Consider the following 17,334-nt stretch of genomic DNA (forward strand, 5'->3'; position numbering starts at 1 on the left):
AGAACAAATTCAATGACACTGTAGCATGTGTTTTCAATATAAAAACAGTCTGAACATTGGACACCTACAGTTTTTGAAAGAGAAACCAGTTAAAACTAATTATATGATCTAATGAATGCAAAGCGCGAAGTCCAGAAAAGTTAATAGAAACGTAACCGAAAATCTGAAATCTGACTGTGTTTTTCATAGCCGACTTGAGTGAGCCCCTCTAAATCTTTAATATGTTCAAGACAATGATGCTGACTTTAGTTATGCGGAACACACACACACACATTTTAATTGTAAAAGTTATGGCGAATGGCATCTGATTTATTAATCAAACTTACATACATAATAACATTCGTAGAGCACTCATTAGTCTGGTTCCCGTCGTACTGCAAACAGTACGTCAGGCAAGGACGAAACATGGCGGCGCCCATTGACTGTTGTCAGGTATTAAGAAATAATGATTTAACACAGCTCACGTCGATCAAACTTGATAATTTAATATATTTACATTGTGTATAATGCCCTGTAAGTTCATTTTGTTATGATCATGTTCGAATATACAGAAAATGCTTTGATAGTAAGTGGATAGTTTTCGGACATGTTATTTTTCCATAAACATTTCGGATATCAAAATACACAACACAAATCGTTCTAAAGGCATACACTGCAGTTAAGAATGTCGATTATCTGAAAAGTTAAGGAAGAATATATGAAGGAGAATGTAGAATCTAATTTGTTAATCTAATATTTCGTCCAAAATCTGGCGACAATGAGTTGGATGGGATCCAATGATACCCCTGCAATTAAGCAGATAATACTTTGTGCTTAGTGCAAGGTTTAAAATGCAATTACGCATTTTCATTCATTGTCTAAGCATGAAGGGGGACCAGATACCCAGGACATTTGTCAGTATTAGCCATACACAGGTCTCAGAAGAGTCACAAATTAGCTATATAGCTAAATCAAGCACTATATAGCTAGAAGTAGCTATAAAACCAATACCAATACCAATATAATGCAAAATGGTCATAATCACGCCCAAAAGGTTTATAAGATGCAAAATGGCCATAATCACGCCCAAAAGGTTTATAAGTTGAAAGACAATAACACAAAACCAAGATCTTTGTATTCACATTTTCAATAATTGCCGCAATATTTTGCGAAAAATCATCACTGAATTTTTCACTTATGATAATCATCGTAGTATAAGACAAATTTAAAAATGACTTATCGCAAAAACTCGCAACATGTATTGAAACTGAAACTGCATAAATCTACATTCTTTGTGATTGTGTTTTTGTCTCATAAACCATTTAAATGGGATAATAACTATTTTATATTTGGTTTTCACATATTTTTGAACAAGTCGTTATTGATTTTATAGCTATTTCTAGCTATATATAGCTAGATTTAGCTATATAGCTAATTTGCGACTTTCCTGGACCTGTTACAGTCTATATACTTTATACATTTTGTTTCAAAACATGTGGGTGACCTTCTGTTTTCAGAATAGAAATTACTCAGCTGCTATATCTGAATACAACAAAATCTTCAGATCAGACTTGAAAAGTTTGAAAGAGTTACAGGAAAAAGCAATAACAGTTTTAATCAGTGGAAAGGATTGTATATGTTCCCTCCCAACTGGATATGGAAAATCATTGATATATGAACTGCTTCCTTTTATAGATCATGGTTGCTTAGTCATTGTAATTGCTCCACTAAATGCAATAATAAAGCAACAAGTACAAAAACTTTGTGGTATGGCAATGTGTTTTTCTGGAGTGAATGACATTTCTAGACTTAAAAGTGGTGAGATTAGTTATGTTTTCAGTCATCCCGAAGAAATATTACAGAGCAGAGAACTGAATGATGCCTTTACATCCGACAGATTAAATACAAGGAAAATCTATTTGGTGGTTGACGAGGCACACTGTATTCATCAATGGGGAGACGAGTTCAGACCAGAATACAGAAATTTGTCAAATTTAAGATCAGTTTTCAAATGCCAGGTATTAGCATTGTCAGCAACAGTCACAGAGTCTGGGCAGAAACAGATCATTTCAAACCTTTTAATGAAAAACTGTCAGATAATATGTGCCAGTCCTGCCAAAGACAACATTGAACTCATTGTAAAGAAAAGACCAAGTCCAAATGCTAAAGGAAACACAGCTAGTAGCCCATATGACTTCATTTTTAGTCATGTTATCACAGAGCTGAATTGTCAACTTGATGCATTTCCTCTTACTGTGGTTTATTGCAAGTCAATGCAGTGGATTGGATATGGCTACGAAATGGCGAGACAACTTCTAGCAGACAACTTTTATGCAGGTGATAAGACACAATAGAATGCACGAGTGGTCATGTTTCACTCTTCAATGGAAAAAGGTTCAGGACAGGTAATCCTTTCACTGTACATTTAGAATATGTTTTTTATTTATATTACTCTATTATGAATTCAATCCATGAATCCTATCAAAAGTTACTGGGCAGACAAGGCATTTTTGTCAAATTTGCCATATCTCAATCAAAATTACTGGACCTGAAGAAACAACTTGACGTGTACTTTTTGGATATATACTCATGCACCAAAAATAAATCCAATCTATCATTCCATTCAAAAGTTATTAAGCGGACAAACAGACTAACTAACTAACGGACTAATTAACTGGTGGACAGTGCAATTACTATATGCTACCGGGGGAATAAAACTCAGTTAACGTAACATAAGATAAGAAACAAACATATAGATTCAATATATTTATTATACTGAAACAACCTTAATTTATTGTTTTCTGTATTCCATTATACACAGCTGAAAGACATGATTATTTCAAGTTTACAAAAGGCAGACAGTTGTATCCGCCTCATTATTTCATCAGTGGCACTGAGAATGGGGGCAGACTTAAAATATGTAAGACGTGTCATACATGCAGGCCCACCGACTACACTGGAAAGTAAGTTGTAATTAATAAAGTGTTTAACACTTCCCTTGCTAAGTGCAATTGTTTTTGCCTTTGCGACCAGTGCAGATCAAGATCAGCCTGCACATCCATGCAGTCTGATCATGATCTGCACTGTTTGCTATTCAATACAATAAAACAGTCAATAAATTTTTCATGAATATCCCAATGAATTATAACTGCTATTGTACAAATTGAAAGATGGAGCATTACATTATAGAAATGTAGCAAGAGAAGGGTTAAATACTCCACCTTTTTAGTGTGACCTAATGAAAAAGAAACAATACAATTTCTTACAAATATAGGAACATGTTTGGACATGTTTTTAAAGTAAGTTGTAATTAATAAAAAAAGTGTTTAACCCTTCCCTTGCTAAGTGCAATTGTAATTGCCTTTGCAACCAGTGCAGATCAAAATCAGCCTGCACATTCATGCAGTCTGATCATGATCTGCACTGTTTGCTATTCAGTACAATAATGCAGTCATTAAATTTTTCATGACCACTATGAACTCTAAATGGTACTGTCCAAATTATAAGATGGAGAAGTCCATTTTAGAAATGTAGCAAGAGAAGGGTTAAATACTCAACCTTTTGTATTGGACTAATAAAAAAGAAACAAATTTCTTACAACATAGGAACATGTTTTGACTACAATAATAGTGTTACAGATAAATATGTCAGTATACACACTTTCTTGTAGCTACACTTAAAGTTATATTACTGCTGTAAGTGACCATCACAATTTTTAGTAAATATTTATAAGATGTTTTTAATCCTTAAAACAAGAAGATTACTAAAAAATATGCAAGTCTTTGTTAGTTTTCTATTGTATTTAGTGTAAAATGATGAAAACCTTTTTTGACTATCGTAATGTAACTTAATTTGAAAAAGCCACAAAATTACAAATACATGCATTAAATATTGCAGCCTATGTTCAAGAGATAGGAAGATCAGGGAGGTCAGGTACCTCTGCTCAAGCTATCCTGTATTCTAATAATAATGATCTGGCGGCTCAACACATGCGAAATGAAATGAAAGTATACTGCAGGGGTGAAAGGTGCTATAGAGAACTGATCAATGAATACTTTGGCTTCAAAGCAGTTCAAAAACCTTCTGTTTGCTGCAACAGGTGTCAACCCGAGCATGGGCTGGAATGGGACTTTGATAAACTATCAATTGCATAATGTACAGTCTAAAGAGACACTGGGGTTTAAAATATGATATCATAATAAAACAGTGTGTTGAACATGTTTTGTTTCTTAATCTTTGTTTGCACTGAAAAATAGGACACCTTAATGCAAGCGGTTTCTTCATACAAGTGGTATCTTAAACAGGTTGGTAAGTATGAAAAAGCCTTTATTTTAATGCACGAGGTGATAATTTTTATTACTTACTATACCAGATCATGTCCAATGAGAAGACTAATTAAAACTGTCTCAATATTTAATCACTGAAATATCCTGTTCTGAAAATATTATCACCTAATAAATTTTATTATACCTCACTTTTGTCTACAATGGTAAAATCACATTACCCGAAAAAGAGATGTTTTGTCTGTCAGAAACATTTTCAACCTTTTTGGTCATGAGACTGCGCTGATATTTTGAATGTCATATAAGGGCAAATAACTGCTTCAATTTTTTTGACATATGATTGCCTTCCTTGTACACAATGTCATATTGTGAAGACGTCACTATTCAATGTGTACACAGGTGATACGGTATAATAAAAGAAATATCATACAACAGCGTGTGCGACATTGATATTGTCAACCCTTGAAACAGAATGTCACCACTGTGCTTTCGCCTCAGGTGACATTCTGCCCTCGGTTGACAATATCAATGTCACACGCTGCCGTATGATATTTATATAATGTCACAAAATGAGCATGACGAGTGTATTCCACACCATGCCAGTCAGATATTATGAGAAATCTAGACTTTGTATCATTTTCACATGCAAAACATACCCGTCACTTACTTCTGTATAACAATTTCACTCTACAGCTCATAATAGAATTTCAATTTATAATGTTCAACCCATTCGATCAAAGCCTCCATATTTAATTTTGTTATAGGGTTCTTTGTCATTTTCAAGGTTTCAGTATGTCGACCCGGTATATTTAAAAAGGGTCTTACTACCCTAAGCTCTTTGATAATTTTCTGTTCGTCCTCTATAGAAGAAAGCCTTTTATGCTTTTGTGAACGCTTAATTGAAGATGTTTCTTTATCAATGTTTTTGGATATCTCGTCCATTCCAAAGAAAGCACTGCTTCGTTTAGCTAGAGAAGAGTCAGTTTCATTAGAGCACATTGTTCGTAAATGGCATTTTGTCAACCTTACCAAATGTTCCATTTGCATATCAGCTGGAATAATAGATTTTCCAGTGTTAACAAAAAGTCCATAACAGACCTCATTTGCTGCTCGTTCACTTAAAAGTGCCAATTGTTGACTTAAAAACCGAAGACGTTCTAGTGCATATTTTGATTTATTGTTGTGTCCTTTTAATATCAGCAAAAGGCACTTCATCAAACATAACAGACGGTCACGACTTGGTGCCTTTACAATGTCACATAATTCCATGTAAACTAAGCCTAATTTTATCACAGTTTTGCCATAGCTGTTTATTTAATCTGTATTGGTGTTTTCAACGTAATTCCCATTCATTACATCCCTACTGACTGAACAAATATTGATAATGACTGGACTGACTTGACTCACTAGCCAAAGCTTAATCTCCTCATTGAACATGTTCTGGTATTCTGGAATGTTTTCTGGTACTACTTCAGTGTCTGGAAGTCCAAACTGCTCACATGCTGCTTCTATTACATAAGCTTTTATTACAGAAACTGCTAATTCTCTACAGCTGTCATAGTGGTTTTTCACATCATTCCCATCTGCATCCTTCCTTAACAAACGAATCTTTTGACTGTGTAGTGTGAAAGATTCTGTGTTTTGTGTATCATACAATATCTGATAGAAGGTAGTCAAAACAGTCATTTGCAAATGAAACAATTCAAATGTAATTGGAAAAAGACTCTCAAATCGCTCCGTTTCTGAAAGAGCTGCAGCTCTAAGCCGCTTAGCTCCAGAAAAACGCTCTCGTGTGAGTTGGACACCACCTATGTGGACTTCCTGTAATGGCTTTTCAGCAGCTTCATATGTTGTCTCACACAATTCCTGGTATGAGTCTAAGATATCCACAATTTCAGCGTACTTCTGTTCATTTTTATGTAAAATGGGGAGAGGTATAACTAGGTTTGGTTCTTTTAGCCCCTCAGGTATGTCATCAATGACTTGACTGACTGCAGACTTGGCAAACTTCAGCCATGGGAAGAAATCAACTAGAATCCTAGTCATGATTAAAGAAAACTTAAACATGATGCCATTCCATTCCTGTTCATCAAGCATGAAAGTTGCTGCAGGTAAATACCGAAGGTCATGTTGTGGATGTGTTCCTGGTAAATCAGGAAATGATACATTTTGAACAATTGCAGCCGAGCCAAACCAGGGTTCCATCTGGCTCACTTTCCCAGTATTTTTTCGCGCTTGAGCTACTCCCATGTGAAAATTAACATTGTCCCCTACTATACGGAACTTCTTTCCCTGTTTAACACGCTCTGTTAGTTCTGTATTGAAGCTGTTGGAGATTGCTGACATGGTCTCTAACATTCCTTGGTGACTCAATGACACACCAAGTGGCTGTAGTCGGTCATAAACATGTTATAAAAAATGTTTTATGAAAAGATTATGTTGTAATCTTGAAAGAATTTTTAAACAATTATTATTTCTCTGATTCAAAACTTGTGATTAAAGATAAATATATTTCTATATAGGACACTTATGGTATGATCCCTTTTTAGAACACAGTGAACAAGGCAGTCTGAAAGACAGCTAAATCCCCCGCCACTGCTATAGATAGTGAAAGGGTAAACCTTTAATTTTAGCTGTGACCTTGACCTTGAGGAGTTTAGGAGATATAGAGCGGATACAAAATGGAAAGCTCAAACCTTTGACCCTAAGTTGTGACCTTGACCTTGAGCCGGCATGACTGACTCATGGGTTCTGCACATCGTCTTGATGAGGTGATCATTTGACCCAAGTTCGATAAAATTCCTTCAAGGGGTTTAGGAGATATAGAGCGGACACAAAATGGAAGGCTCAAACCTTTGACCCTAAGTTGTGACCTTGACCTTGAGCCGACAAGGCTGACCCATGGGTTCTGCACATCGTCTTGATGAGGTGATCATTTGACCCAAGTTTCATGAAAATCCTTCAAGGAGTTTAGAAGATATAGAGCAGACACAAAATGGAAGGCTCAAAACCTTTGACCCTAAGTTGTAACCTTGACCTTGAGCCGGCATGGCTGACTCATGGGTTCTGCACATCGTCTTGATGAGGTGATCATTTGACCAAAGTTTTATGAATTCCTTCAAGGGGTTTATGAGATAGAGAGCGGACACAAAATGGCAGTCTCAAACCTTTGACCTTGAGTTGTGACCTTGACCTTGAACCGACAAGGTTGACTCATGGGTTCTGCACATCATCTTGATGAGGTGATCATTTGACACGATTTTGTTACGGACGGAAGGACAGATGCAGACCATTCCTATAATCCCTCCGCCAGGGCGGGGGATTAACGATGATGATTACCGTATGTTGAAAGAAGTGTTCAAATATTTTTTAAGTTACATAGACTATATTTTCGTTTGTTTATACTAATGATTAACCTCTAGAAGATAATTAATCTCAGTTAAACATAAATAAAATTTAACAGTGACACATTTATTTAATTAAAATATCCAAAATATTGTGTTATTTTGAAATATATACTTGTAAGAATCTCCCATTACATATGTCAGCTTGACTGACTTTCTTATCACTGCAGATTTTTCTTATACATCTAGAGAGAAAATAGTCTGGAGTTCCGTCAACTGGAAGTAACTGAACACAGAACATTTAAAACGGGTTATGTAATTACCTGAATTTGAAAAATTTGTTGTGAAATGAACTTCATAACAAAACAACAATGTACCAAACTGGAACTCTAACATCTGAAACATGCAACAAAGGAATGGATATTGTAAAATATATAAATTAAAGATAAATGCGTTCAACATATTATATTATATTTAACAAATAATCAAGGCCTTCGAGTGGTTTATCGTCTGATTTACCACGGTTCAGAGTTCTGATGCGTAGGAATTTAACCACGAGGGCGTTAGCCCGAGTGGTTAAATACTGAAGCATCTGAACGATGAACCGTGGTAAATTAGAGTATAAATCATAAGAAGGCATTGATTGTTTTCATTCTGACATGCTTATTGACATATTTTAATAAATATTATGCTGGACTTCATTTTACCGAGGAGTAATTATCAAACGTCATGTGGCAATTTGACGTCATAATGCTCTCTTATCGTCAACCGTTGTTTATCGCAGAATATACAGAGCTTGATTTCCTTGTTTGTTTAACTGGAAACCAAACCGAGTCATGTTAGAATAAATGATATATATCATATTATATTTCTATTAGAATTCTTTTAAAACTGTTCTATATTTATATTGTGTATACTCTAGATTTGGAAACATATGAAACTAAAACTCCAAAACAGTAACATTTTATGAAAACAACAGGCAAGCAAAAATCACACACACACACAAAAACAAAAAAAAAGACCATCATACCTTTTGGTGGGCCTGTTCATTAGCTAGAGAAATCGATATGACTTTCTGGATAGCAGAAAGTTCATGAAATCTTTGTTTCATCAACATTCCATATACAGTTCCAATGACAGGAACCAGCCCTTCTGTTGCCTTGGTGTTTCCTATTTTTCCTGATGGCAGTGCCACTGCAAGCAGCACTTCAGCAAGGAAGCTTTGTTTTACCACAAGTTCGTTAATAATATCTGTCCAATTAAAGTTTCCTAGACTTTGATACTGTTTACTGCGCAGAGTACTGCCTTTTGTCGAACACTCACGAGCATCCATCTCAGTGTCGTATATTATCAGTGTATTGATTTCATTAGCAAGTGATGATGACATAATAGCCCTGGCTACCTGGCGTGATGTTCCAGTACCTACAATGTGTCAATGACAAATGTCACATACTTAAAAATAACTTTTCCGTTGGAGAAAGCATGACTTCCTAATATTATAGCTGAACAGTTATTATTTAAAGTAATTCTTTACTCTTACTCCACAAAAACAGCTTTGACCTATGCATTAATAGAAAAGACACAGATTATGCACATTCATACAATTTGCTTAGAATCTTACCACAGAGAAAAGTCTTTAGCACTCCTAGTGAGCAGTGTAGACCTTTTTTCTGCCCATCCATGTATTCTGATCTTGATCTACACTGGTCACTCAGGTGCAAAGTCTGCAGTGAAGAGACAATATAACTCTGGTTTTAAACCTAGATATTTGAACTTAATTATGGTGAAAGTGAAGAGCTTATGCAAATGCTTTGGAGTCTATTTCCTGGTGAGCGGAACAAGAACTTTGGATTGAAGGAATGTACCAAAACAGAGTACGAACAAATCTGCAAATAGTACCCTTCCTTCAAAATAAAAATTGTTGAACATAGAAACTAAAAAAAACATACATAGTAAGTCAATTAAGCCTGCTTTCTCCTTGGGAGTCATGTTGGGGTAATGTCTTAAGCGCTTTAGTGCTGTTTTATTCAGTACATCTGCAGCAATGCTTGCATTTTCCTGTAAAGCAAGTAACTAAATATTGTACAACAATACGCAGTCAAATATGCTTGCTGAACTTCTAGTTATGTCATATTATTGCGTAAGTTTGAAGACAATTTGTATACGACATAATATTGATATTTTATTTTTAGTAAGAAATCTAAATTTCATTCATACGTTTCAGTCAGTGACCTGGTCATGTTAAATTGCAGGCAATGTATATAAAAAAAAGACAAAGTGAAATAATCAAGCATATAAATGTCATTATACCTGAAGTTGCTTTTTAGGCTCTATAAACACCCAGTCACCAGATTTACAATCCTCAGCCCTGAAGAAAACATATTTACCATTAATTGTTTTTTATAGACAGCATAGACAAATCAATATTAATCAGTACTCCTTCATGTGATATACCGGTAAGTAAAAACCACACTGTATTGATTAAGTTGAACATTGTACATGTACATGTATATATATATTTTTTTTGGAAAGAGATGTGTAGAATGCCTTCCTAACCATATACATAATAAACAACAATGTACCTTATAAACAAACTTAAAATTTGAAAAAAAAATACCATGATGTACAGTAATATAATGACCATAAAAGTGCTAAAACATAAAAAAATATATAGTATATATAGTATACCTCCTAAATTTTAGTATTACATAATAAAGTGATAACTTACCAATCAGTGTTTACAGGGAGTGTTAATGTAGTCTGCGTACTAACATCTACAGTTGATGGTAATAAACAGCAGCCTGGTACAGTTACTGTTTCAGAATCAGATGTGCTTAAACGAGTACTCGGGATAATATATAGCCTTTGTGCCAAACTCTTGCATGCATGCCCTAAAGAAATGGAATAATCCAGTTACTTATGAGTTAGGAACATTGTTATTATACATACGAAATGATACATACAGTAAACCCTGCTTTAGCAATCAACTGCATGCAGCAGCCACGGGCGCACCAACTCTGTATTTAGTCACAGACTTTAAAGTTATATAGCTAGCCATTGATATGTAAACCACTGATCTTTATCACTTTGGCTGCAGTCAGATTTGACATTGATTGATAATGTTCTTAGATAGCAATAAACTATTTATTGGACATACGAAATAGACTGGCTACAATCAAACTAAAAACAAAAAATAATAAAAAAATATAACATAGTCTAGGAGCTAGTCTAGATTGTTAGGAAAAAACTGGGGAAAAAATTGTCACTAAATCACTCATTTGAGAAAGATTCCGACCAAACTTTACAAACTTTAAATTGAAAAAGTGGTCTAAGGCGATTATGAGGAAGTTGTTGACAGACATACAGATGTACGCCAGACCAAATTTAATCACAATAGATCAGTCTAAACATACCATTACGCATCCCAGATGGAAATTTGGCATTCATGGCAGAAGCACATTTCTGCCAGTAATCTGTAAGTGTTTCACTTCGTGGTGTGTGCTTGACATATTGTATGAAATATTCTTTCTCTGGATCTGTCCAAGGAGTATTGCGCTTCTGGCCCTGCATTAAATAAAATAAAGACAAATAATCACCACACAGATATCACGGGAACATGGAGGAGGAGTATGTTTTGAACATCTAAGTTGAACTTTAAGTATGAAAAAGATGCAAATATTTTCTTTATAATTTGTGAACTATTATTAAAAATACAAAAATGGTTTGATTTCACTCAATCTAATGTATTTTAAAGTATTTTCTGTATATATATGCACTAGCATTCATACAGTATTAATTTGTTTTTACAGCACAACTTACAGATAAAACTGCAGTTCCAATTTTTGAAGGCTGTTGAGGAGTTTTCCCAGTTGGTGTACTTCTTTCTCTCTTACGATTGTTTGTTGGAGTTCTAGAAGTATTGTCACATATTTTGTTGTAGCTATGATCAGTGGTGCCAAATACTGATGGAATTCTCTCTTTTTGTTGCTGTTTTTGCTTGGAATAACAATGATCCATATTCTGAAAAGTACACATATGTAATAATGAGCTGCGCCATGAGAAAACCGGGTTTGCGACCAGCATGGATCCAGACCAGCCTGTGCATCCGCGCAGTCCGGTCAGGATCCATGCTGTTCACTAACAGTTTCTCTAATTCCAATAGGCTATGAAAGCGAACAGCATGGATCCTGACCAGACAGAAGAGGTAAAAAGGGGGTGGGGAAGGAAATTGAAGGGGAAAGTAGAACAAGGATGAATATACATAGAGAATGCTACGTTCCTTAAACAAAGTTACACTACAACGTAAACCATCATAGCGCAGACATTCATGTACCCAAGATAAACACACGTTCACATCCAACTAACTAACATAGAAAAAACAAGCAAGATACAAGAACTCAGTAGGGCACCGCTTTAGACTCACAAAGCACACAAACGCACCCCTATAAGCAGGAAAAAAGACACTCGTGTACCGCCTTAGGATTCCGGCAGCCAAATAAATGTGGGGCACGAAAACTTACTCAATGTAAAGGGGGAGGGGATGTAAAAAGGAACGCAAATGCAAGGGGAAATGAGGAGGTGATTTGGGGAGTAAGGAGAAGGAGGAAAAACGCTTACAACAAACAAGACAACATACGCAAAAGACAATACAAGGCAAACAGAAAACCAGTGAAAATAGAGGCACCGCATTGGAACGATAGTAACCTATATAAAGGAAACTGGGCTTAACAGTACTAATTCATTAGCATCACATATGCTTTACTACTTTTATGACAATGAATTACTGTTTTACAGGAATACGAGAATAATATAATTGGTATATATTGTATATATACAAAAGTTATACAATTTCCAGCGACGAGCAATAATTTACCTCATTTTTGTCACCAGCCATTTACAGTAATTTACGGTTATTTAATTAATTGAATATTAATGTACGCATAATTATAACAATGCACAGTTGTAAAAATATTGATAATAAACACTATATTCCATCATCGAAAATATGTAAATGTAATTACTGGGTATATGTATTAAAACTAGCATAAAACTATTCTAAAATTAGTGAAAACCTGTTAATAAAGCATATATACCTGTCTACAATAGATCCACTGACAGAAATGAATAATATGATAAGACACAACGTTACATTATTATGCGGAGGATATCACGGACGTAGTACAAAAGTTAAGATTTCTCATTTATCATCATTTATATTTTATGACCTCGTCTAATGAGAAAACTAAGCGCTTAGATTATTTATATTTTAGATTGATAAATGCACAATATTTGCCAGTATATCCAATTATGAGTTGATTCGTTTAAATTTTCATAAGCATCAGAGATAATTCAGTTTATGAATTAACTCTATTGTTTATGAAAATATAATTAATTACGTTTAAAAGATTTAAACAATCTTTCTATTTTTAGATGAGCGAGTTCAAGTTATCGAGTTTCAACTGTATTTCTTTAAATGTCTCTGCCACTTTGCTTGGGTTTGTTTCGTTCCAAACGATCTGTCCTACTACTTCGTTTATTTTTAATTTACTATTAGTCAGACAGAGACACTTCGGTCATATTGCAACTTTCTAGTTGTAGCCTGAAGAATCCATGTAACCTACAGTTATCTTAATAGGTCCAGTTGGGTACCTTGGTAGGTTCACCGATCTTCTGTAAGCCTGCTATGGCATGCCTCAAACCCATAGAGGTGTGGGATAAGGGATTCGGAGTTAGCGAGCGATGGTGTTCCCTTTCCAATTCATGGAAAGTATCTGTTTCATATAGTAGTAAAACGCAAACACACACAAAACATAAATGATAAGGCAGGGACGAGAGAAAGCTTGAACAGCTTAAACTGAACACAATCGAATGCAGAATGTAAGGTTCACATATGCAATATATTGAAATACTCTTTATGTATTTTTGCTTAAAATCTGAATTCTTCATGTGAGGAAGCCATCCAGCTGGCTTACGGAAGGTCAGTGGTTCTACCCAGGTGACCGCTCGTGATGAAATAATGCCCGGAGGGGCACCTGGGGTCTTCCTCCACCATCAAAGCTGGAAAGTCGCCATATGACCTAAAATGTGTCGGTGCGACGTTAAACCCAACCCCCCAAAAATAATATCTAAAAAAAAAAACAAAAAAAAAACAAACAAAAAAACAACGAATTATCATATTTACAGTCCCTGGCTCGCGGATTTTTCAAAGTTCGTGCTTCCCCGCGACTGGACCCTAGCGCGGACAATTTTATGAGCCGCGGGCATGCTTGTTTTTTCCTGCATCACCAAAAGGCGATGGTTCGCGGTGAATTGCGGTGGATCGCCGCGATTTACAAGTAAGGGAAAAACGATATAAATGCTACATACAGTGTATAATGCATATAAACTGACTGGAATTTCAACATTTAAAAATGAAGTTTATGGCTTTTTACCATTTTTAATAATAATTTCAAATACATTTTGCATTAATCCTTTCAGTTATACGTATTGTCGTAACGTAAAATTCATCTACTGACAAAATTTGGTAACATCTATCTTTATATGAAATAAGGCATTCTTTGTCTTGCCATTTCTATTATGTTTTGTTTTATAATGTGGCTGTATTATGTAAAAAGTATATATATACATATATAGTGAAGACTCAATATTTTTGTCAATAACATAATGATAAAATAATGAAAAGCATATATCAATGTAATTGATATTATTATTTTTATCTATATAAAAAATACAAAAGAATGGTTAAATGAATTTATCATTAACGTGCAATCACGGTTATTGAAATATAACACAGCAGGATAAAATCAGATTATTGAGTTTCACCTGTACAAAAAATATCAACACTGATGATTGTAAATATGAATGAATCGGGAAGATATGTCGTGGGGTCTGACAAAATCATTGCGATTGATCACCCTCTTCAGTAGTGGTTCAATGTGAAAAAAACATCGAGATTTTTCACGCAGGGTAAATATTTGTGCTGGTGGTAACGTGGACAAAGCAAAATCCGCGAGCCAGGGACTGTAGTTATTTGATTAAGTTTATACTAATTTCGCCATGAGGTTATGAGAGAAGAGGCCAGTTTCACTTTTAATGCTGAGCGCCAAGGAAGGGAGCTGCTGGTACCACTTTTCACGTCTTTGGTATGACGCGGCCGGGGATCGAACCCACAAGCTCCCGCACTCGATTATTGCCAATTTCATTAATTCCTGAATGGATTTTTAAGAGATATGACACAGAAAAATAAAATGTAAGCGCTTTTCGGACATAAAATAGTTTTATGAATGGACCTTCTAGCTTTTTCAAACATTCAAAAATAAAAATTTTGCACTGGAAGTAAACAAAATACACACCTCTATTTAATAATTTTGCCTTTTCTTGACTTTACAAATCTTTCCTAGAAGAGATTTTGTCGTTAAGGTTTAAGGAATATCGAAGCTATAAAAATGTACTTATTCATTACAATTTTCATTCATTGGCATATTAGTGTCATTGTGACGTAAAAGGCTCATAATGCCTTTGTTTATAATGTGGCTGCAACATTTTTGGTTATGACCATAAAATATGCTTATTTCTTTTTTAAATTGTATTTTAGATAATTGTTTTCTGATGTAGTTTCAAATATTTGAATATCAGTAAACATAGTGGAACATATTAGCGAATACATTATTCATGATTACTTCCTTTTACTTCTTTAACGGATAAGGTTCATGTGTAATATTGAAAGTAGTGATTTTCTGTTCATGTAATTATGTATTTCATCTAAATGGACAGTTTCTTTATCTGGTTTTAGCCTTATGGAGCTTTAAACCAAACAAGAGTCTATCACTAACCAATTCGTCAGTAAGTACACAAAAGAGGCCAAAATGGCGAAATATAAATCATTAAAGGTTTAGTGCGATTTTTTCCAAGCAGCATGAAAGTTTTGAACACAAACTGTATTGTTGTGCTCATTTTCGAATACGTGTCGGCCTTAGATTTCAATACATTCATGTTGAAGAGAATGACCTCTAAAACATACATCAGGATTGTTTCGTGATGTGAAACACAATGAACTTACTGAAAATGCTATATATTTAATAACATATTTTGCACTTTCTTTAAACCACGAAAAGTAATTTAATATAATCACTACTCTAAAGCCCTCTGCACAGGTCCACGGATTTAGAGGGATATTTTACTTGCAAATTTTGAGCGAGCTTCGTTTGTTTCTATGACAAATATTTATGAATTTATTTATATACAGAAAGACCAAAAAGTCAAAGTAAATAGTTCATGCTGTGTAGCTACTCCGGAGACAAAGAGGATTTCTTAAAGCAATCTGAATTATTCGACGTTTTATTGACCGGTTAAAATAACATAACGGTAAAACTGCTGCTGACAGTTGTATCGTACAATCAATTGTCATATTTTTATGTTTAACTGTTTTACGAAGTAATCGTAGGAAAAGAAGCATATGCATCACAAACAAATACTTAACATCAAATAATATTTTTACCTGAAAGTAAAATAATACATAATTCCCCCAAATATCATTCAATGAATAAAATATACTAAACAAAACTTACCGGAATTTATATCCGCAGATAGAAAAAGAAAACAAATATTTAAGTTTTTTAAAGTTTATATGATAAATCTAGAAAACGGTATGATGATGGATCCTACGATCCTATCCTTTCTCAACCGAACTAAGAGAAGTGCCCAAAATAGAAAAGAAACCTGACGGGAATTGTTGGTTGTCGGTAGTATGGGCCATTCTATGTAAATGTACAGTTTAGTAAGTCGTAACATGCGATAAAATATATACTGTCTCTCCAAGCATAATTTTAACATTTAAATGACATATTCACATAATATTTACAAAGAGAAAATAATACAAGTACCGTAGTTATGAAGTTTAGAGAACCGCATTACATTCATAATGGGTAAAACTTAACATTGACATACATCGTATAGCATAAATATGATCTGGATCTATTAAGAAAAAGAGAAAAAATATTTTTATTGTATTTAAACATTGATATTACAAACTATTGCAATATTCGTTTTTTATGACGTGTGAGTGGAGAAGCTTCTACCGGGTTAAAAAGAAACTATAAACTACTTATACGCTAACAACTGTAGTAGATACTTTTCATTGCTGCTGTTGGTGCTAATAAAGTTTAATTTCAGTCACTATTTGCCTGGGCAACTGGAATATACCTTTTTTGGTGGAGAATAGAGCGTTTATCGCAAAGTAATAGGCAAAAGCCCTTTTAAGAATTTTCAGTGTCTCTCTTTCCTTTACTCCGAAAGGCGTTATCTGCCTAATGTTCAGCAATGAGAGGTTCGCAGTGACATCAAAATTAATTTTCGAAGACGCTTTGATTTTCGAACAAGATCGAAGAACAAAATTCAACATAATTCAAATTGTAGCACGGTCCTGCACGCTTCATGTTTGTGCATATTTCATGATTTTTTATCATGTTTATGTATGTGGATTAAACTATATTAAAGACATTCTGAACTTCGTGCTAATCGAAATTCAGTCTTTTAAACAGTCAAATTTCGTTCTCTAGGATCACCGTCTCGAAGACTGCAAAAAGTCTTATTTCAAATTTACTTTAAAAGTATATTACCTTATTATGGCATTCAGAAACAAGAAGCATTTGAAAGTTTAAAAGTAGGATGAACTAACTTTGGAAACATGTTCGGTAACGTATATCAGTTTAGTCCCTCTAATGTTGCTC

General features: G+C 34.5%; 2 protein-coding genes across 3 annotated transcripts; one reads left to right on the top strand and one right to left on the bottom strand.

The window, feature by feature from the left end:
- Nucleotides 1–355: 355 nt before the first annotated feature.
- On the bottom strand, nucleotides 356–16,378 carry LOC123532719 (uncharacterized). Of its 2 annotated transcripts, XR_008365980.1 has the most exons (10): nucleotides 16,174–16,378; nucleotides 11,426–11,626; nucleotides 11,020–11,170; nucleotides 10,335–10,497; nucleotides 9,917–9,974; nucleotides 9,556–9,664; nucleotides 8,637–9,028; nucleotides 7,930–8,002; nucleotides 4,890–6,650; nucleotides 356–459 (listed from the first exon to the last, which is right to left on the bottom strand). XR_008365980.1 is itself a non-coding variant. In XM_045314280.2 (9 exons), the coding sequence occupies exons 2-9, from the start codon at nucleotides 11,621–11,623 to the stop codon at nucleotides 6,559–6,561; spliced, it is 1,236 nt and encodes a 411-aa protein (XP_045170215.2). In that variant the 5' UTR covers nucleotides 11,624–11,626; nucleotides 16,174–16,378; the 3' UTR covers nucleotides 4,668–6,558. The 2 variants fall into 2 exon arrangements, 1 of the variants encoding a protein (XP_045170215.2); XM_045314280.2 differs by lacking the exon at nucleotides 356–459 and having other exon boundaries at nucleotides 4,668–6,650.
- On the top strand, nucleotides 1,366–2,371 carry LOC123530854 (ATP-dependent DNA helicase RecQ-like). The gene has a single exon (XM_045311632.2). It carries the CDS (start codon nucleotides 1,473–1,475, stop codon nucleotides 2,331–2,333), a length of 861 nt encoding a protein of 286 aa, XP_045167567.2. The 5' UTR covers nucleotides 1,366–1,472; the 3' UTR covers nucleotides 2,334–2,371.
- Nucleotides 16,379–17,334: the final 956 nt, after the last annotated feature.

This window comes from Mercenaria mercenaria, chromosome 11 (genome assembly GCF_021730395.1).
Source record: "Mercenaria mercenaria strain notata chromosome 11, MADL_Memer_1, whole genome shotgun sequence".
NCBI classification, from domain to species: Eukaryota; Metazoa; Mollusca; class Bivalvia; order Venerida; family Veneridae; genus Mercenaria; species Mercenaria mercenaria.